Source organism: Astyanax mexicanus, chromosome 13, assembly GCF_023375975.1.
Source record: "Astyanax mexicanus isolate ESR-SI-001 chromosome 13, AstMex3_surface, whole genome shotgun sequence".
In the NCBI taxonomy this organism is placed as follows: Eukaryota; Metazoa; Chordata; class Actinopteri; order Characiformes; family Acestrorhamphidae; genus Astyanax; species Astyanax mexicanus.
The window spans coordinates 44,945,848-44,968,517 of NC_064420.1; the positions used below are offsets into that span (position 1 = coordinate 44,945,848).

At 37.4% G+C, this 22,670-nt stretch overlaps 2 protein-coding genes across 3 annotated transcripts in view; both read right to left on the minus strand.

The window, feature by feature from the left end:
• dgkaa (diacylglycerol kinase, alpha a) overlaps positions 1 to 22,670 on the minus strand; it is an 84,579-nt gene that overhangs the window by 18,297 nt on the left and 43,612 nt on the right. The window contains exons 9-16 of one of the 2 annotated variants that reach the window (XM_049462908.1): positions 16,333 to 16,450; positions 16,109 to 16,197; positions 13,280 to 13,399; positions 11,811 to 11,909; positions 10,689 to 10,751; positions 9,519 to 9,605; positions 9,032 to 9,105; positions 6,389 to 6,463 (exon numbers count right to left, since the gene is read on the minus strand). In XM_049462908.1, coding sequence (XP_049318865.1) covers positions 6,389 to 6,463; positions 9,032 to 9,105; positions 9,519 to 9,605; positions 10,689 to 10,751; positions 11,811 to 11,909; positions 13,280 to 13,399; positions 16,109 to 16,197; positions 16,333 to 16,450 — 725 coding nt within the window. The remainder of the gene's footprint in view (positions 1 to 6,388; positions 6,464 to 9,031; positions 9,106 to 9,518; positions 9,606 to 10,688; positions 10,752 to 11,810; positions 11,910 to 13,279; positions 13,400 to 16,108; positions 16,198 to 16,332; positions 16,451 to 22,670) is intronic. The other variant, XM_022676828.2, reaches the window with a different exon arrangement.
• On the minus strand, positions 1,588 to 6,390 carry LOC103034729 (uncharacterized). The gene is made up of 2 exons (XM_007235729.4): positions 5,762 to 6,390; positions 1,588 to 2,766 (listed from the first exon to the last, which is right to left on the minus strand). Exons 1-2 carry the CDS (start codon positions 6,165 to 6,167, stop codon positions 2,285 to 2,287), a joined length of 888 nt encoding a protein of 295 aa, XP_007235791.3. The 5' UTR covers positions 6,168 to 6,390; the 3' UTR covers positions 1,588 to 2,284.

Consider the following 22,670-nt stretch of genomic DNA (forward strand, 5'->3'; position numbering starts at 1 on the left):
ATGGGTTTAAATGGTCTAAACTGGTATTTGTTTGTAAATCTGATTGTAAAGCTTCTAAAAGTGGCAAAAGACACCAGATACAGACCAGCACTGTGGTAATAAAGCAGCATGGTAAAGCCTGGTCATAAGCTTGGTCAGGTTGATCATGCTTGTAGAGAACAACTAAACAAACCATTATCGCACAAAAACACACACTACACTGCTCACGAATTAAATTATTTATTAGTTTGACCAGTTTAGACTTAAATTATTTTTAGTTAAAAATACTTACGATCAGGAAAAAACAGTGATTAGCATGGTGGTGGTGTATGAGGTGTTAGTGTGTGTTGAGCTGGTGGTACAGTGAGTGGATCAGATACAGCAGTGATTAGCATGGTGGTGGTGTATGAGGTGTTAGTGTGTGTTGTGCTGGTGGTACAGTGAGTGGATCAGATACAGCAGTGATTAGCAGTGATTAACATGGTGGTGGTGTATGAGGTGTTAAGTGTGTGTTGAGCTGGTGGTACAGTGAGTGGATCAGATACAGCAGTGATTAGCAGTGATTAGCATGGTGGTGGTGTATGAGGTGTTAGTGTGTGTTGAGCTGGTGGTACAGTGAGTGGATCAGATACAGCAGTGATTAGCATGGTGGTGGTGTATATGAGGTGTTAGTGTGTGTTGTGCTGGTGGATTAAAACTCATTATTCTTAAAATAAGCAAAATAATCTTACACATACGCAATGCTTAGTAAGACAACAGTTCTTATCACATAAGGATATACATTAGAAATTACACCCGTTTACTTGCTAAGGTTTTGTTTTTTTGCGGTATAAACTAGATTAGCCTCTTAGCTTGTTAGGTAGCCAAGTAAACACTCAATTAAATTATTTGTTATGCTACATTAACTAACATAGCTAACTACCAAGAGTCTAGTATAAAAAATAGCTAAGTTAACTAGCTACAGTAATGTATCTGGGAATTTTATTTTATTTTAACAACAAATTCTCAGATAAGTATTGAATAAATGTCTCAACCTAATAAAAACAACTAGTTGTGGATACAAAGCTAGTTGTCAGGATCATAGAGAGTCCCTGATCCTCTTGCCTGTTGATAGCTTTTTTTTTTGAGTTTTGGAAAAATTAAGAAGAGGTTACAAACCCAGATTTACTGTATACCTGACCACACAACAGTTTTTTTCTATGCTGATGGTCATCTTTAAGAAACTGTGATAAATCCGTCATGAAAGTGAATGGACTAAGCCTGCTAGAGAGACAGAAAAAAATAAAAAATAAAAAAAATAATGTTAATCCATCACAAGTAACAATTTGAGGGAAGAACAATATTTTTGACTATTTATTTAATTAAACATCTGGTGATTTTTACTATTACAAATGAAACTAACTCTTTTATTCCATGTGTTATAAAATTGCAACTATGCTTTTCAGCTTTAATTTTCTGCTTGTTGAATTCAATAAACGATAATGATTGTATTATTTTTTAAAACGTGATTCTTTGATGTAAACAGTTACTTGGAATGAAATGACTAAAAAACATTTCTCTCTATATTTCAGAGAAGAAATAAAACAGCACACCATCGTACGCATACAATCTGAGCAAACGAAAAGTTTACTTTTTTCATCCAGTCAGAACAGGGGGATTTGAAAACACAGTACAATTCTGCCATCTTGCAGTCAGAGTATAAAGCAACACAATATGAACCACTGTCTGATAATAAAATTTGCATATGTAACGTTACTGTGTTTTACAGGGCATCTGTATACAGAGTTTTTAATATTACAAAGAAACAAAGTTGAAACCACTTTTGCAACAAAGCACAGAATATACAAAATTTACAGTGAGCTTCTGATTTCAAAAGTAGAACTATTTGTACACTGAATGTAGAGTCCAGTGCAACATTAAGGCTATCTAGTTGGTTTATATTAAATGTACAATTCCCAATTATTTCTTACTTACTTTCTTAATTTAGTCTGCCATTAAATCTGTAATAGGTAAAAAGATAACTTGCCTATGAAATTTGGATAATTAAACCAATTTTAAGAATTTTAAAAGACAAATTTAAGACATTTTAAGAAAAAAATTAAGCCTAAGCTTAAGCTTAACTAATTTAAGACCTTATTTAAGACGCCTTGTGTATAAAGAACATTCCAACAAGAGCAGGAGAAACAGTATGTTTTAATTAAATATGATACAGTTTGGTTACAGTGTTGATACTATAGCATATAAGAAACATGGTAGACTTTTTAAGGTCTTAGTGTTTGGTGTAGAGGGTCTTGGTTGTTGTGCATTACTGGTACTTCCGTCGTTCCTTCATAATAACAGAAATGTTCTCCATGGACTGCAGCATCCTCTCTCCGAAATATCTCCGCTGGTAATTTAAAGTGCCAATAACCGTGGCCAATTCCTTGATGGTACTTGCTATTTGGGCAGTGCTGGCGAGCATGGCACTGCATGCAGTGTTCATTCGCTTTATCTCAGCTGAGATCTCCTCTACTACGACCAACGGGCTGGGCTGATCCTGGACGCTGCTGGTGGTGGGAGAGTCTGGGGTCTCGCTGTGGCAAGCAGAGTCTTGGGCATCACCAGTAGAGTCTTGAGTATCACCAGTAGATGCATGAGTATCACCAGTAGAGTTTTGAGTGTCACCAGTACAGTTTTGGGCATCAGAGGGCACAGTGGTCTGATTGTTTGAGTGGGAAGGGTCATTTTCTGCTAGATTCTCCAGTTCCATGCAATAAAGTGGTGCTTTGGAAAAGTGCATGACTATATCTGTGAAACAAAAAAAGACTCCATTAGAAATCAGAAAACTACAAACATAAAAATTAATTATTTTAAAATAAAAAAAGTGTATCATCCATGCTGATTGCAATCTAATTGCATCACCAAAAACATCACTGTTCAGTATAAATTATTTCTTAACAATGTGGTAGTATCTTAAATAGACAAGATAGTATCGAAAAGTGATTAGATAGTATTTTCAACTTAGTATTTTAAAACAATGAAAACGTACCTCAAAATAACAACTTGGGTCTCTAAAAACATTGATATAGCATCTCAGAACAATGAGATAGCATCTCAAAAACGACTCAGTATCTTAAAGTAACGACTTTTTCTTTCAAAACAATGAGATAGCATCTCAAAGCAACAAGATGGTACAAACAAATAACGACAGTCTTTCAAAATAACGATTTAGTATCTCAAAGAAACAACTTAGTACCTTAAATCAATGAGATAGCACCTTAAAATAACATTGTGTCTCAAAAACAACTTAGTATCTTAAAGTAACAACTTTTCCTTTCAAAACAAGATAGTAACAGAAAATACTGACAGTCTCTCAAAATACCGATTTAGTATCTCAAAGAAACAACTCGGCACCTCAAAACAATGAGAAAGCACCTAAAAACAACAAAATAGAACCTTAAATTAACGATCTGATCTGTCAAAACAATCAGAGGGCATCTCAAAACTATTTGGATTGCCAAATGATAGTACGTTTTTGATCATTATTGATGCATCCCTAATAACTAATCACTAATATATGCTGGACTGCAGCCCTCAGGTAAGCAATACCCAACTCAGGTCCTCTTCTGCCCATCTGCTCTGACCATTCTAGTGGTTTCTCTGTTTATATACACTAATCAAACTGGTCAGCTGATCATGTAATCTTTCTTGGGTTTAACTGTGTGAATTAAGAGTTGTAGAAACTCTGTAATTGTAGGGACAAGGTTAAAAAACACTTTCCAAAGAATCACTTTCTGGTCCAGTTCACACTGTATTAATATAAGCTGGGTGATCTGGTTATAAGTGGCCAACCGAAAGTACAGGTGTGAATGGCACACAATTAATCTCAAAGAATGGCTATGGCTATGGGCTTTGGCAGTCGTTTGCGATTGATCACCCAGGCTGCAGCTGTGGACAGATAATATATCTTTAAAGTTACTTAAGCATGCTACGTACAGCTAGTAAACTACTGTAGCTACTTTTACAGTTTTGCTTGACATACTACTTCTCAACTACTTAGTAGGTCACAATAACTACTTAGTCTCTCAAAACAATTAGACAGCACATCAAAATAGAGATTATACCTCAAAATAACTACTTAGTATCTCAAATTAACGACTTACTATTTTAAAACAATGAGATAGTACCTCAAAATAACAAAGTAATCTCTTAAAACAACGACCTGGTCTCTAAGAACAATGACTGTCTCTTAAAATAACAACTTGGGTCTCTCAAAACATTTAGATAGCATCGACATTGAGATAGCACCTCAAAAAAAATTAGATAGCATTCAAAAATATTTGATCCCTCCAAATAACAAAATAGCAACTCAAAATAACAACTTTGTGCTTCAAAACAATAAGATAGCATCTCAAAACAATGATATAATATGAGATTTAGGTAGTATCTAAAAATTTACTTAGTCTCTTAAAGTAACAACTTTCAAAACAATGTGACTGCACCTCAAAACAATGAGATCTAAACCTAAAAAACAACAACACAGTCTTGATTTAATATCTCAAAGTAACAACTAAGCACCTCAAATCAATGAGATGGCATTTCAAAATAACTAAATAGTCTCAACATTACGATTTAGTATCTCAAAGTAACAACTTAGCACCTCAAAACAATAAGACTGCAAAATAACAAAGCAGTATCTCAAAAATGACCTTTAAAAATAAATATAGCACATCAAAAAAACAAGTTTGTCTTTTAAAACAATGAGATATGACCTCAAAATAACGAAATAATCACTCAGAATGACGATGTAAAATCTCAAAACAATGAGATACAACTTTAATACAATGAGATAGCATTTCAAAATTAAGCAGTGTCTCAAAAACGACTTGGTCTTTAAAAATAAAGAGCTCACCTCAAAATACCAATTTTATCTTTCAAAACAATAAGATACCATCTCAAAACAATTAAATAGCAATTTAAAATCAAGTAGTCTCTCAAAAACGGCTTGGTCTCTCAAAATAAGGACTCTCAAAGTAACAGCTTTTTACCTCTTTTAAACTACGAGATAGTACCACAAAATATCTATTTAGTATCTTAAAGTAACAACTTAGTACTTCAAAACAATGATAGTACCTTAAAATAACAGCAGTCTCTCAAAATAATGACTTAGTACCTCAAAATAACGACTTACTATCTCAAAGTAACAACTTAGTACCTCAGAACTAAGAGGTAGTACCTGAAAGTATCGATGTAGTATCTCAAAGTAACGTCAGTCTCTCAAAAAAAGGACTTTGTTTTTTAAAACAATGAGATATTACCTTAAAATAACAACACAGTCTCTCAAAATAAAAATTTAGTATCTCAAAGTAGCAATGACAGCACCTCAAAATAATGAGATATCACTTTAATACAATGAGATAGCATTTCAAAATTAAGCAGTGTCTCAAACACGACTTGGTCTTTAAAAATAAAGAGCTCACCTCAAAATACCAATTTTATCTTTCAAAACAATGAGATACCATCTCAAAACAATTAAATAGCATTTTAAAATAACGAAGTAATATTTAAAAAATGGCTTGGTCTCTCAAAATAAGGACTCTCAAAGTAACAGCTTTTTACCTCTTTAAACTATGAGTTTTTTTTTATAAGGATTAGTATCAAAATAACAACTTAGTATCTTGTAATAATGTCTAAGTCTCTCTGAATAAGGAGGTATAATGCAGTTTTAAGTGCTGTAAATGAGGTTTAATAGGACTGTAAGTGGGTAAAGCGGGTGAAAGTGAGGTAAAGGGGAGATATTTACCCTCCAGTTTCAGCATGGGGACGCAGGGCATCAGCAGGCCGTTGAGTTTGGAGTCGTGTTGCGGGTCGAGCTGCTCCAGGCTGATCTCCATCGGCTCCTGTTTAATGTTGCTGTACAGATCTCCGCCGGTGAGCCGCACCACCACCCGGTTATACAGCTGCTTAATGTTGCTGCCGCGCTGCCGCTTCACGTCGTAGTAGCGCTTCTTCAGCTGCAGCAGCGTGCGCTTCGACCGCGACACCGAGTTGACCCGCCGCAGCATGTCCCGCCACGCTTTCCGTCGCTCCTTATTCGGGACGCTGCGGCTCAGCTTGTTGTTCGGGTTCAGGATCTCCTCCACCAGCACGTGCAGCTCCTCGTCGCGGAACCTCTCCGTGCGCTGCTTCACAACCGCTTCAAACTCCATGACTTCTTCTTCTTCTTCTCCTCCACCAACAACTCCTTCTACTCCTCCTCCTTCTTCTTCTTCTCCGCTGCTGCACTACCGCTAACAGTGCGCGATTTCCGCACCTCCCCCTCCCGCAAATATGCGCTGAAAATATGCGCCTGTCGCGCGTCTGTCTTTAATCGCTTTCTCTGAGCTCACAACTCAAATAAAACCCTCAGAAATACCCACAAACTCCTTACCCAGGTCCTGGTCCGCCGCTGGACAAGTTATAAACCTGACGAGGGTTCAACAAGTACTGGAATTTGCGGAGAACTCTGCAAAACACAACAACAAAAACTCTCTCAAAGTCTCGCAAAGTCTCTCAAACAGGCGCTATTTCTCGCCTTCACAGTAAAAGTCCTCTCTCACGACTGTGCAGCAACACCCCCGACTAAATACCTGCCCTTTGAGAAAACAAAAGTCTAGTGGGTGTGATCGGATCTGATCCATCTCCTCCCAAATCGAGTTTCATTGGTTTATCTTTCTATCCTAGGGCAATTTTATCTGTACAATTTTTTTTTTACTCACTACAATTATAAAAAATGTTATGAATCATTTCAAACCCACATTATCACTAAAGCCAGAGCAGTAGATGGCACTCATCAGATATCAAACTGTCTTATAAAAAGAAGCTCCCGTTCTGCCTTTTACTCTGCCAACTTTTTTTTACTACTTTCTGTAATAATTAAACTAAACCACTTACAGTACTTAAGTACAAAAAAATGTAAGTGTGGAGCTTAAAGTCACTTTTTTGATAAGCACTTGTACTTTTTCAAAAACACAACAAGAAGTCTTTGCTGCAACTCCTCCTACTAAATATCTGCCCTTTGAGAAAACAAAAGTCCAGTGGGTGTGGCCGAATCTGATCCAACTCCTCCCACATCGAGTTTCATTGCTCTATCTTTCTATCCTAGAGCAATTTTATCTGTGCAAAATTTTCTAAACATATATAGTTACATACATACTAAAATGCTGTATCTGTATCTGCTCAAGTACCCAGCTGGCCACCAATGTCAGAAGATGTTATTTCAGGTTAAATATTACGATGTTACGAGGTCAGATGACAAACATTTTACACCAGGATAACTTCAAATAAATTTAAATACTGTTACGTGCCTGCAGGGTATTATTTTTCTCCTACTTCCACTTTTACTTCAGAACATACTTTGAATGAGTTTAATACTTTTACACTGATTTTTTTTTTTTTGGTTCTGCATTGTTACTACAATTATAAAAATGTTACGAATCCTTCCAAACCAACATCATCACTAAAGCCAGAGCGGTAGATGGCACTCATCAGAGATCAAGCTATCTTATAAAAAGAAGCTCCCGTTCTGCCTTTCACTCCGCCAACTTTTCACTACTTTCTGTAATAATTAAACTTAACTACTTACAGTACTTAAGTACAAACATTTAAGTGTGAAGCTTATCACTTTTTTGATACAGCACTTTTACAAAAACACAAGTTTTACAAGTCACTCAAACCAGGCACTATTCCTCACCTTCACAGTAAAAGTCCTATCTTACTGCTTTGCTGCAACACCCCCTACAAAATACCTGCCCTTTGAAAAAACAAAAGTCCAGTGGGTGTGGCCGAATCTGATTCAACTCCTCCCACATTGAGTTTCTTTGTTCTATCTTTCTATTCTAGAGCAATTTTATCTGTGCGATTTTCAGACATGTATAGTTACATAGGTACTAAAATGCTGTATCTGTATCTGCTTTAGTACCCAGCTGGCCACCAACGTCAGTAGACGTTATTTCAGGTTGAATATTGGTCATGATGTCCGATGACAAGAAGGAGATAAAGCTATCTTATAAAAAGAAGCTCCCGTTCTGCCTTTTACTCTGCCAGCTTTTCACTACTTTCTGTAATAATTAAACTTAACTACTTACAGTACTTAAGTACAAAAAATTAATTGTGGAGCTTAAAATCATTTTTTTTCTTCAGTCACTTAAAACAGGCATTATTTCTCACCTTCAACGTAAAAGTCCTCTTTCAGGACTTTGTCGCAACACCCCCAACTAAACCCTTTGATGTATAGTTACGTAGGTACTAAAATGCTGTATCTGTATCTACCCAAGTATTATTTTCTCCTACTTTTACTTCAGAACATATTTTGGATGAGTTTAATACTTTTACTTTTTTTATGCCTTTAAGCCATCATCGGAAAGTCCTACTTACGATGTTGGAGGTTGTTATTACGACTTGACATTGACTTGTCATCTAAAGCCAGAGCAGTAGATGGCACTCATCAGAGATTAAGCTGTCTTATAAACAGAAGCTCCCGTTTTGCCTTTCCACTGCTTTCTGTAATAACTACATAACACAGTACTGTACTTTTACTTTCAGTACTTCAGTATTACATTTTACAATAAACTACTTACAATATTTAAGTCCAAAAATGTAAGTGCAAGTGTAAATGTAAGAGCTTAAAGTCACGTTTTTGACAAGCACTTGAACTTTTAGGCGCTATTTCTCACCTTCACAGTAAAAGTCCTCTCTAACAACTTTGCTGCAACACCCCCTCCTAAATACCTATCTTTTGAGAAAACAAAAGTCCAGTGGGTGTAGCCAGATCTGATCGAACACCCCCCACGTCGAGTATAATATAATGTATATTTATTTTGTTACACAATTAGTTCATGTATGAGTTACACTTTACAAATCGGACACTCTACCCAGAGAAAAATGGGGGATAAGATTTTTTTTATATAATGCTCTTTAATACTGATACACCAAACTCCCTATATGTGTTTGGAAAAGTATTGTGAATGTGAGTTTTAATTCATTTCTGATTTACACACTAATCTAAAATGTGCATTTAGGAAAATGGCCTTACCTCTCACCCTGTTTTCCTCCACTTTTAGGGTTTACAAACACCAGAAGAGGATGAGTGTTGGGAACAGGATTTATCTGCATGAAAAGAAGAGGCACTTTAATAAGGAACTCTGTTCATTTAGTCTATTCAGACAGTAAAAAAGACACAGCTTCAAAACTCATAGCAATCAACAAACAAATAAAGCATGTATCTTTATATTCTTTACTATCTATAGTCTTATTCAAACATTGTGCATGTCTTTTTAAATATACTTTAGCACATGCCACATTTATTGTATTTAGTTTGCAAGCTGTTAAATTATGCAAATAGACTTGGCACATGTAAAAACCCCATGCAATTTCACCAGGGGTGCCCGAACGTTTGTATAAGACTGCTATCTCCAACTGCTAATTTCATAAACAGGCTCAGGGACATCCATTCCAGCAGTGGTATTGCAGGGGATTACAGAGTATGTGTAATTACAGGGATTCCAGAGACTCTGACCTACCTGTAGTACCTGCCCATCAGGTGTAGTGTTGTGGTCAGTGTCGTCTGTCACACCTGAGCAACTGTTCTTTACACAGTTTGTCCTCTCCTGAAGAACACAAAGAGAAATACGAAGCAACTGAGATGCACAGCAATAGTAAGTGACAGTTTGATATTCATACAAAATAGTTTAACTTAATATTACTCTTTCTACACCATGTGGAAAAAAATTAAGACACCACATTGAAAACGTTTGTCTTTAAGATTTAATGTTCATTTGAATAATCCTGAGAGACGGAGGTAAAATATATAAATATATACATACAGATCTGGAAAAAAATTAAGAGACCACTTCAGTTTCTGAATCAGTTTCTTCGATTTTGCTATTTATAGGTATATGATTGAGTAAAATGAACATTGTTTTTTATATATGTTTTATAAACTATGGAGAACATTTCTCCCAAATTCCAAAAAAAAAAAATATTGTCATTTAGAGCGTTTATTTAAAAAAAATGAGAAATTGCTGAAATAACAAAAAAGTTTCAGAGCTTTCAGACCTCAATTAATGCAAAGAAAAAAAAAGTTCATATTCCTAAAGTTTTAGGAGCTCAGAAATCAATATTTGGTGGAATAACCCTGGTTTTTAATCACAGTTTTCATGCATCTTGGCATCATGTTCTCCTCCACCAGTCTTACACACTGCTTTTGGATAACTTTATGCCATTCCTGGAGCAAAATTTCAAGCAGTTCAGTTTGATTTGATGGCTTGTGATCATCCATCTTCATCTTGATTATATTCCAGAGGTTTTCAATTTGGTAAAATCAAAGAAACTCATCATTTTTAAGTGGTCTCTTATTTTTTTCAGAGCTGTATAATTAACATAAATTACACAAAATATAGGACACCAACACATTTATTACATCTTAAAATATGTAAAATTAGAATGTGGTGCAGCACATCAGCACACCTGATCAATTATTTGATTAATTGAGAGAAAGAAGGATGCAGATGTAGATGAATCCCAGACAGGAATTTAAAAAGATCTCAGAAAAATTAGAAATCAGACATTCTGGGGATCCAGCACTTTCCTACAAGTCCATTGGCTGCCTAGTAATGTTGCACTTGTGGCATTTGGAAAAGAGGCGGAGTCTGAATTCACACGTATCAGAGGAGGCGTGCGCTTGTCCTTACCCTCCTAATGTCAGGAGCATTACAAGTGATAGTCGTAGTAAGTGGGTGGGTTAATTGGCTCAGCTATATTGGGAAGAGAATTGGGTAAAATAATTAAAAAAAAAAAAGAAAGTAAAACAACAGCCCAACATCAGCCAACAACCCTAAATATCATCACAGGACCTACAGCTCAGGTCACAGCTTATGTCAAAGTACAGCATCTATCATAAGAACAAGACTGATTGGGCCCTATTTTGTGATCTAAAGGTCAGCAGTCAACTCTGCATCAGGCAAATTGATTTAGGATGCGTCAGTGTGTCTTTGCCATCATAACGACAGGAAAAGTACACAGCCTTGCACAGCTCGAAGTGCTCAAAAAGCAGGTACTAATTCTCTTAATTAATCACGGGTGTGTTTTGAGAAATGTGAAATAAACTGACTCATTTGCTATTCCCTTTAAGAGCCAAGGCGCTCTGACTTTGGTGGATTGCTATTTTAACAGTGCAGCTACCTGGATGTGTTCAACACTCTTCAGCAGAGGAAACTGACTTGCTTGTTCAAGCTACCAAATGGCACATGCTATGGGTTTGTAAGTGCGTTTGGGGTACGCCTGTGTTGACCATGCACTGTGAAGATAGCAATGAACGTCTGACTGTTGATGTCTGTCTAGGTTGTATTCAGTCAGTGGTGCACCTGTGTTTTTGTTTCCAAGATAGCAATATGCCAGAAATGTACCTAAACACACCTCAATTCGAGATTACCATGCCCATCGGAGTAGATATTTTCACAAGCACTGTTGCTATTTAAACTATGGGGCGCAAGGCGTAAAAATAGACTGTTGGCGTGGTGTAAGATAGTAATAAGCATCAAAACACACCTTGCACAGGGTGTAAGATAGGGCCTAATATGTCTTTTTTACACTTCAAAATATCAAAAACTAAATATCAGGGCAAAAATAAAGTTTAAAGTCTAAAGGGCACTCTGGTCCTATTACATATTACATAGTTTCACAGTAGTTTCTAAATATCTATCAGTGCTGCCTAATACTGCAGTCATGCTGCAGTTACAGTACTTGATGAATAGAAAAATTAGAGCATTGTGAAAATGAAACCGTGGTCGTGGAAGTCTTCTGAAACACGCTACCTTGATGACAGGATATATGGCCCACGGTGGTAAAATATGGTCTCTCAGGGGACCGCAGTTACACTCTGAAGGCTCCTGGTTCACACATTCGTCATGGCGCTGTAAAAAGAAAAGACGAAAACATACCAGCAGCCTTAAAACGACACTTCTTTCAAAAGCATTTTACAGGCACTCATTGTTTGCTGATTATTACACCTGTTTATAACTGCTTATGACTGGTAACAATTGTTCTATATTGTACAGTGAGGCCTAGAAATACTTGAACTCTGGTTCAACCCCTTAAATAAAAAAATGGATGTTGAACACTGTCAGACGAAACTTCTTACTATTACTTCTTATATTTCTACTTCTTACTTCTACTTCTTAAATTTTCACAAAATTATCTGAACTTTCTACTCCTTACATTTTAAAAATAGCCTTGTTACGACTATTCCATTTCAGTTCGTTTTCAATCCGGCTTCTTTTTTCGTTTAATAAAACCCCTATCCAGATAAATCTCTCCATCCAGATAGAGTGAATCTGATTGTGATTGGATGTAGAGAAGTATAAACATATATACACCATTCCGACTTCCTATTGGTTTATACTGTGATCCATCACACCTGCACACATATGTAGTCTAGTATGAAGATGATCCGTGCAGAGACTCGAGAACTCCAGACAAACTCCAGTCCAACTAAACTTCTTTAATATATTTACATTCTACTAAAATCAATCACCATTCATTTGTAATGGGTATATATGCAGCTGAAACACTAGGGAGCCTGGTGCATCCCAAATTATCTGATCAACATTAACATTTTAATAGAACATTATAGTCATTATAGCCTTTAGAAAGCCATTAGTAGTGCACTATAGGACTCTATATATGAGGTGTGGTCTAAGCTTTTGTCTTTAATGGCTTTATTTTTTCCTCATTTTACATTACTTTTACTTTTATACTTTAAGTAGTTTTAAAACCAGTATTTTTACACTTTTTACTTCTACTAAAGTAATTATTTTGAAACCCTAGTATCTTTACTTCTACCTACAGAGTAATGAAAGGGAATATGTTTGACACATTTGTTGTTTTCACAGAGAATAAGGCAGATTGGTTCATACTGTATTTATCTGCTTCAAGAATTCTATTATGTTGGCAGAATCTCTCTGTACTGTATGTGTGCATTTGTACATCTGTGTCAACAACAGGTGCAACTTAAAGTAGATGAATACATTCATTACAAAGGGTGTGCACAAATATTTGATCACCCAGTGTACTTATCTACTATTTATAGACCAAAATAACCATTTAAAATCCTCAATCATTGCATCATACAGCACCTGTAATCTGATCCTGTATGTAGTGAAAGAACAGGCAAACAAAAGGACTGAACTACACTAAACTTAACTGAACGGTGCTCTCTCTTTTATATTCCACCCACTGATCTTACACACACACACACACACACACCAAAGAAAAAGCTACCCACCAAAGTGTGGCACCACACACAGCGCTTTCCTGTGAGGCCGTGCAAACTCTTAATCTTCTTCTGACACCTGTCACACTTCCCAGAGTCACAGTTCCCGCTCACCCAGTCATGAGTCGAAACCTATATGCACACATATATACACACAAACATATAAAAAGATCAAACACTTCATTTACTGGCTACACACCCACTAAAGTGGTATAAAGGGTACGGTGGTAAAGAGACAGCCTGCAAATACAGTAAATGTAAATGGTATTCACTTTACAGCAAGTGAGATCTAACACAGTCACATAAAGTGTGTGTAGTTTGCACCTCTCTTTATCTGTACATAGGCGCTAAGAGGCTAACTCATAATGGAAGCCTATACCCCCGCTAATTAGCATTGCGCAAACTGTGCAATGTCTAATTTATCACATACACACACACACTAGCCTCAGACCAACCACACACTGTTTCACACAGTCGACTCAAGCTGTGAAATAATCTGTAATGGACGTGCTTACGCTGTTTCCGAGACTGTAAAACATATTGTGGTCTATGAACACGGTCGACGGTTTAGCACTGCATAGTTAAAAGGTTAGCATTAGCCATCTTGTAGCCTGAAATGTGTCTTTGGTCTTGTCTATTTTATAGATATCAGTTTAAAGTGGTTTAAGGTGAGTGTGTGATGATCTACAGTAGGTTTGTCCAGTTTGCACAATTCTCATTAGTACAGGGGTGCCATATATACTGTACATAAAGCCTGAGGTTTCAATCTGGCCCAAAGGAAGTAAACACTGTATAATACTATAATAGTACAAGGTTCAGTACCAATCAAAAATATGGACACATTTTCATTCAATCATTTTCTTTGTTTAATTTATTTTCTATATAATTTAGATTAATATTAAAGACATGAAAACAATTAAAGGGCACATATGGAATTATGTATTAAAAAAGTAGTAAAAAAGTGACCGTTTCTCAATACGGACTTGGTTAGTTCGGCTTACAAGTGCATACACTCGAGGACGGGAGGGCGTGGGACTTTTATTCTGTAACTGGAACAGCCGAGTATTTGATGATGTCACCCTCTCAGAGGAGCAAAAAGCGTTGTTCCAAATATGTAGGAGCACATTTTCACACAGGTCGTTTTTAAAATGTTTATCTCTAAACCATAGACTGTATATAGCTGGACAGAGCATCGTCTCTCAAAAGTGAAGCCACCACAGGTCGGGCGCCCCCTGCTGTTCGGTTGCAGAAAGCTGTGTAACCCCACCCATCCCCATAGGTTTCAAAACCAGGCAAAACAGACAACTTTCAATCACATTTTTTTTCCAATATACTGCAATTCTACCTCCATTATTTAAATGTAACAGCTAGTGTAACCTCTGCTTATATTGTCAAATTTTTATATCCCCACAGAATTCGTTTTTTAAAAGTTATTCAGCTCTATTCAAAAAAGGTGTGGTTATTGTAAAAGAGCTGGTTATGGGCGGGACCAATAACAGACCGTCAGCTCCGCTCCGCTCTGCAGCCTGTGACCTCGAGGCAGAGTTATTTAAATGAGTAGGCGGTCTCTCCACAGTCTTTCTCCCTCCTCTGATCTCTACTGCGCAGACTCGGGTTTCAGGATCGCCAACATGGCGGAAGATTTGGGCTTCATTTTCATTGAATGAATGGAAACGGCAACACATGATCCATCTTTTTTACAGTCTCTGGTCTAAACCCCTACATTTAAATAACTTGAAAAATAACTTAAAACTATATTTGATCTCACAGCAGCACTATTTTCAAAAGTTATAACCTTTAAAAACAGGTAGGTACTTTCTCCTCCACTGATACTGCTGCGAGGTGCATTCTGGGTTATCAGGCTGTCCCCTTCCATGCATCCTCGAAAATATGGGAGGAGCAAAAACTTATCTGGGTATTTGTAGCATACTTGGCTAACTGTAAACTTCTTAATGGAACAGGAACGGAACTTGAGCTTCGACTGATGACGTTTCCAGAGTCCACAAGAACACAAGTACAGACAAGAACGCAGACTGAGAAACACCCAGTGTTTATCTTCCACAATCCCCTGATCTAAACCTGAAGGACTAAGATGGTGATTTGAGGTGATTTAATTGGGATGAGCTGAAGCTTCACAGCGTGAAGGAAAAGCAGCAACTATTGTTCAGCACCTCCAGGAACTCCTTCCTTCAAGACGCTGAGAAAACTATTCCAGGTGATTCTCCCTCATGAAGAGACTGAGATTAAAATACCAAGAGTGTGCAGATCTGTCCTCAAAGATAAATCTAAAGTATAAAACATGTTCTGGTTTGTTTAATTCTTTTTGTTTAAATAATAATTCTGCATGTGTTCCTGTATAGCTTTAATATAGTCTTCAATATTCAATTTACAATGTGGAAACTCATAATGAGAGTTGAATAAACATTGAATAAAAAGAGGTATGTGCAAACTTTTGACCTGTACTGTATCTGATTTGCCTAAAACCACAGGATATATTTAGTAACAAACACATTATTTGTTTACGATGTCAAATAAGATGTTAAATAGGTTGTAAAGGGGGAAATGTGTCGGTGCATCTGCTAGCAAAGCTGAGAAACAGGAACATCTGCACACTTATCTAACTGATTAGCTCTGCTAGCTAAAGAAAGAAAATACATTAAATGAGAAAAGGTCCGTCCAAACTTTTGACTGGTACTGTATAATTGATTATTTCTCCAATTATCTGATTATATTAGAGTGTTCGCGATTTCTACAATGTTACAACTGCTGCACACACAAGCTCCAGGGAGAGTGCTGCACTGCAGCATGTCTGGAGTGATTTAGAGGTTACAGTAATCTTACCCCTATGTCTTTCTTGGACATGACATATGTGCGAGTGCATGGGTCAGGATTTCGGTTGGCACAGCGCCCATGGACTGTGTACTTGCAGCCTGCAGACAGAGAGATGGAGAGAGAGAGACAGAAAGAGAAAGAGAGAGTATAAGGGCACAGGAGAGAGGGGTGATTATGGGAAGTAGTTAAAGAACAGACTGTAATGCTGAGGGGTCAGGACTGGGGGCACTTACAGGTACAGCACAGGCCCTGTTTGCGCAGTCCCAGCAGCATGTTCTGACATACATTACAGTAGACAGGCTTGTTAAAATGCTTCATCCTCCACAAGTGCTGTCCGTCCTTCTGAGTCATCTGTGGGAGGAGAAGAAAGCACTTACAGAGGTCAAGTACTCAATCTGCTGCTTATCACACTGATGCATCAAACGTATTTGATTTAAATGTGTGCATTATTTACAGAAGAGTTTTAAACTTCCACACATCTTGCAGTTCACATCAGTTTGTCAGTAACTGTGTTTATGTAACATACAGGGGTTGGACAATGAAACTGAAACAAATGGTTTTAGAGCACAATAATTTATTGTGGTGACGGACAGTTCTGGTGGAAACAGGAGAGTTGTGGTGCACATTGAATTCTGCCGTGATTTGATCAGTCGTGGTTTTATGTTTTTTGGATACAATCGGGGTTAGCACCCGAATATCCCTTTCAGACAGCTTCCACTTACAGCATCCACAGTTAATCCTGTTGGATGTGGTTGGTCCTTCTTGGTGGTATGCTGACATTACCCTGGATACCGTGGCTCTTGATACATCACAAAGACTTGCTGTCTTGGTCACAGATGCGCCAGCAAGATGTGCACCAACAATTTGTCCTCTTTTGAACTCTGGTATGTCACCACCCATAATGTTGTGTGCATTATTTTGAGAAAACTGTGCTCTTACCCTGCTAACTGAACCTTCACATTCTGCTCTTACTGGTGCAATGTGCAATTAATGGCTCCAATTTAGCCATGAAACCTCCCACACTAAATTGACAGGTGTTTCAGTTTCATTCTCCAACCCCTGTACAGTACATTATGTTGGAATTTCCCAGTAAGCATGTAGAGAACTTTTTAATAGGGTAGGGTGGGCTTTGGAGTTTATAATGGTCACAGTCAACCATTTTCTTACTTTGTTTAGTAAACTTTGTTTACTAAAGATTTTAAATGGAATGGGAAGTGAAACGCTGATTGGTTTATTTCATGTTACGCCCAAAACACACCTATGATTAATCAGGAGAAATAGTTCATGCTTTTTGCACATTTCTAGCTGCACAAAGTGTACTTTTCCTGTCATTATGATAGCAAAGACACACTGATACGCCTTAAATCAAGCTGCATGGTGTGCCACTAACAGTTTACCTACATGGCCCTATGTGTTCCTTGGACGTATATTTGTGAGTTTGTGTAAGTGTTTGTTTTAATATTACCATTAGCATGATCTTGTTAGTCTTTTTTGTAATTTATTTGTTTATTTTATTATATGTTCTCCTCAATTTGGAAGACCAATTACCCCACCCACTTATTAGGACTGCTAATTTTGATTTAATTCATGTATATCTGTTTGTTTTATATTGGCAATACTTCTCTAGTATTGTCTAGACAATCTAGACAATGCATTTGCACATCTGTATCAGCAATGGGTGCAACTTAAATTAGCTGAACGCATTAGTTTTATTGCGTGACCTTAATCATCATTATCAAAGCAGCCCACACTGCTCTAGATTCTAGTTCCTGTGGTACTGTTGGCACTGAAACTGCTGCAGGGCTGAGTTGCATGTCAAATCCTTTCTTTTCAAACCAGATTTAAGTCACTTTTATATGTGGCCCTTGAATGTATTTAAACAATCCATAATGTGCTTAGTGCTGTGATTCTGCAGTTCTCTAGCTCATTCTCTCCTGAGTACTGATTTCTCACACCTGTCTTTACTTATGAGTTAATGAAGAGTATTATATAGAGCACCACCATTCTAGAGAACACAGTTCCACTGCTTCACAGCTCAATACTGGAAGACTTTATACACCTCTAACCAATAGCTGCATGGAACTAAGCAATGTGCCAACAGGTTCTTGTTCATCTGTTGCAGTCTGTCTTGTTATACTATTGGCAGTACTTCGTTAAGGGGCTAGACAAGCTGTGTTTCTGCATTTGCACATCTGCGTCAGCAATGGGTGCAGCTTGAAGTAGCTAATAGAATGCACTAATTAGAAGTGCCAACAACCCCACTCTTGCTTGTGAGTGTTTTTGCAGAGACTGGCAATGGTCTTTTTATAGTGAGAGCCATTAGCTGATAGTTTGGTGACTCAGGGAGCCCTAGACCAGGCTCACAGATAGATAGACAGACAGACAGGACAGTGTAAGCCACCAAAATAAACTGTGACCAGACCTGTAAGCACACAGCGCACCCCCCTCACCTCAAGCGCACACTGGGGTAGGTAGAAATAGTCTAAGGGGAAGTCCCTGGGACTGATATGTGGCTTTGCTAGGCGCCGTTGCTCACATCTCACATGCAAACAGAACCGTCAATGTGAGTCATCTTCATCTTAAAAGGTTAATAATCTGGGGTGTAAAAATGCTTTGTGATGCATCAATTTACAGGCGATTATTTAGATCAAACTACATAAATTCTGGAAGGCTAAAACGGATTATACACTGTAAAATGTGATTAGCTGACCGTACTTACAAAAAGAATGCAAACTAAGCAAAACTAAGCAAAGTGGAATAAGTATTGTATAGTGTATGTTGTAGGTTATATATACAATATACATTTTGTGCTTTCTAGTTTAGATGACCTGCAACAGAACATAATTAACTTAAATATGGTATAGACTAGCGTTTCTCAACTGATGGGTCAGGACCCAAAAGTTGGTTGTGGTCATGTTCTGGGCGGGTTGCAGACAGCTTGTAAAAAATAAAAACATAAAAAAAGGTAATGCACATCTGATTTGGAACTCATCTTTTATATTAGAAAAAAGAGACCAAGTTTTTTACTAATCTACTCTGAATGCAGAGATATGCAGAGAAGTGAAATATCTAATTTTGAGTCATCTTATTTATTTTTTGATAGTTTTGATATTTAATTTTAGTAACTTTAATAGTAGTAACTCAATGTAAGTCAATGTTAACAGACTGCATTCCAGGTCAGATTGGGGCATTTCTATTCTAGCCATTTATTCTGAAATTCTGATAAAATGTATAGCACTATATTCACATTGTCAAAAAGTGAAAAACGTTTTGCAGGACATCAACAATATGCTGGTTGTTCATGTAAACCTCTCAGATTATTTTTAAATACAATTTGTCTTGTTATATTCCACTAATGTGCAAACAGATCCTGCAGTCAATCTGTATACCATTATTCATACTAAACTAATTAAATGAAATCAAATTAAATCATTGTGAACCCTGAGCATTTTAAATGTTTTTTTTTTAAAGAGTTTAACAAGCTTCTGTTCATGCTGTTGTAATGTACTGTGTACTATCATGCTGCACTGGCAGCTATATAATATAAATCCTCACTGCATTTAATCTATCCTCCCACACATGCAGCACAGCATGATCACATATAGTATTTTTATAAATAAGACACACAGATAGACAGTGCAGGTAAGAAACACAGGTACAGATACCAGTAGGAAGTGGTAAAACAGCAAAAAATTAAGGTGATTCTCAAGCTGGCATCTAGTCTAAGCCTTAAGCACTCTGCCCACATATAATCTGAGCACCTGACATGCACTTTGTGTCACTGTGGCTTTCTGATTGGCTGTACTTCTGTGCATCAGGACACACATCTATCTTTATTTATGAACATGGACGGTTTGCTCCTCAGGGTGAAAAAGGCCAATGTCAGAGTCCAATAAGTGCAGAGATATGTTCTGAAAAACTTCACACATTTTGGAGTGATTTCTGGCTGATTGAAAGTAAAGAGAACTGACACATTCCTGTGAAATGCCAGAGTCAGTGCCAGAAATGCAGAGTAGCATCACAGCGCTAACGCTCGGAGGAAAGCACAGCGAGTCGGTTCCGATACATCAGCTCACAGACGCCTTGTGCTGATCGACATCACCCTAGGAGTGATGAGGAGAAAAAGCGTCATCTACTGTACCCACCCAGAGAGAGCAAGGCCAATTGTGCTCTCTCAGGGCTCCGGCAGCTGAAGACAAGCTGCATGACCGGGATTCAAAACAGCAGTCCACTCTGTGCCCCTAATGAGTAAAATACTAATACAAGTGAGTAATATATATATTTAATTGTGATTATCCCCAACTGTTTAATTGTACGTATTGTATATACAACGGTTAGGCTTCCAGAGCATGATAATCCAGCATAATACAGTACCAGTCAAACAGTTGGACACTCTGCATTTTAGATTAATACTAAAGTCATCCGAACTATGCAGAAAAAACATATGGAATTACTTACTAAACAAAAAAGTTATTTTAGATTCTTCAAAGTAGGCACCTCTTGCTTAGATGACAGCTTTGCACAACTTGGCATTTGGTTTGAGAGCATCAGTTGTAAAGTAGTGAAGAGGTAGAGTTGGTATACAGTGAATAGCTCTATTTGAGTAAAGTTATAATCCATATTATGAGAAGCAAGAACTACTCAACTAAGTAAAGAAAAATTCACTATAAAAATGAAGGTCAGGTCATCTGAAATATTTTAGGAAGTATCCTCAAGTGCAGTCGCCATAAAAAACATCAAAAATGTTATGATGAAACTGGCACTCATCAGGACGGCTCCAGGAAAAGAAGACTCAGAGTTACCTCTGTTGCACCAGATAAGTTAATCAGCAAGTTTACTACACGGTTTTCTATGTATTTCTATCTATGTAAGTGTGGATGACTTCATTATTAATTTACAATAAAGAGAAAAACAAAACAAAACAAAAACTCTTATTTTAAGGTGTGTCCAAACTTGGTACTGTTTATCCAGATATCGCTGGACTGAAAAAAAAAGTATGCAATGTTCACGACACTATAGTTATATAGAAATGATAAGATTTAGTTGTGCATTGCTATGCACAGCAATACACTTTGGTCTGTGTGGATGTGTTTCTGTGGTGTCTCAATTTTCTAATTTGGACAAAAAACCCAGTTGGGAAATAATATTAATGAAGTGTTAAACTGCTATTAGCATTTTAAATATTGTCTCTTTGAGCTTTGGCAGATGTTCTGTAGAAATATGTTCAAATATGTCAGTCAAAGAGCCACTTCCTGTCACAGCAGATGGTTCATTGTCACATTTAGTGAGGAAAGCTAGGAGAAGTCTCTCACTCACAAACAGCCAGAACTAAAGTAACAGATCCGCAGCAGCGATGTGCTGGTGTGCTACTGCATGTATGAGCATAAGTGAGAGACAGTAAAGGGGTGTAAAGACACTGTGGTGTCTGCTCCAGGGCGGATTCAGCACTGTGAATATTCATGTTTCTGCAGTGCTCACTAAATCTTTGGATAAACTACACGACTGTTAAAGTGGGAGCAGGGTATAAACAGACTGGATATACAGGGGTTGGACAATGAAACTGAAACACCTGGTTTTAGACCACAATTATTTATTGTGGTGACGGACAGTTGAGGTGCACATTAAATTCTGCCGTGATTTGATCAGCCGTGGTTTTATGTTTTTTGAATACAATCCGGGTTAGCACCCGAACATCCCTTTCATACAGCTTCCTCTTACAGCGTCCACAGTTAATCCTGTTGGATGTGGTTGGTCATTCTTGGTGGTATGCTGACATTATCCTGGATACCGTGGCTCTTGATGCATCACAAAGACTTGCTGTCTTGGTCACAGATGCGCCAGCAAGACGTGCACCAACAATTTGTGCTCTTTTGAAAACTGTGCTCTTACCCTGCTAATTGAACCTTCACACTCTGCTCTTACTGGTGCAATGTGCAATTAATGAAGATTGGCCACCAGGCTGCTTCAATTTATCCATGAAACCTCCCACACTAAAATGACAGGTGTTTCAGTTTCAATGTCCAACTCCTGTATATTACACTGCACGGCTGTTTTTTTGCTGATTTTTATAGAATCTGAACCAATATAGAGCACAGACTATACAACTAGGCATGATACATTACATCAGCAGCTGGAGGAGCAAAACAGTCACCGGCAACACTTAGTGCAACAGAAATGATTCCAGCTGCTGCAATAGTGATAACATTATATGATGGAACAGAAAATTAGAATAAAACTTGCCTATGTGAGGTTTAATTTATAAACGGTTACTTTGGGAAAGGTCTTTTTTCATTGGCTGCTGATGGAGTGGGTTCAGACTCGAGCTTGGGAAGAGTTTACACTACCAGACTCCAGAAAAAAAATAAATGATTTTCTGTGACTGAACTCTGCAATTTTGAGGCTAAAATCTTTTACTAATCTGCAATTATCTATTTCTTTCCCTTCACTCCCATGCATTTACACAAACGCCCAAGTACTAGAGTGTCTTTTGAAATTCTGTCATTGTTTCATCTATCATTCCACCCAAGATAGCAATGAGCATCAGGGCACACCTTGTGCAGAGTGTAAGATT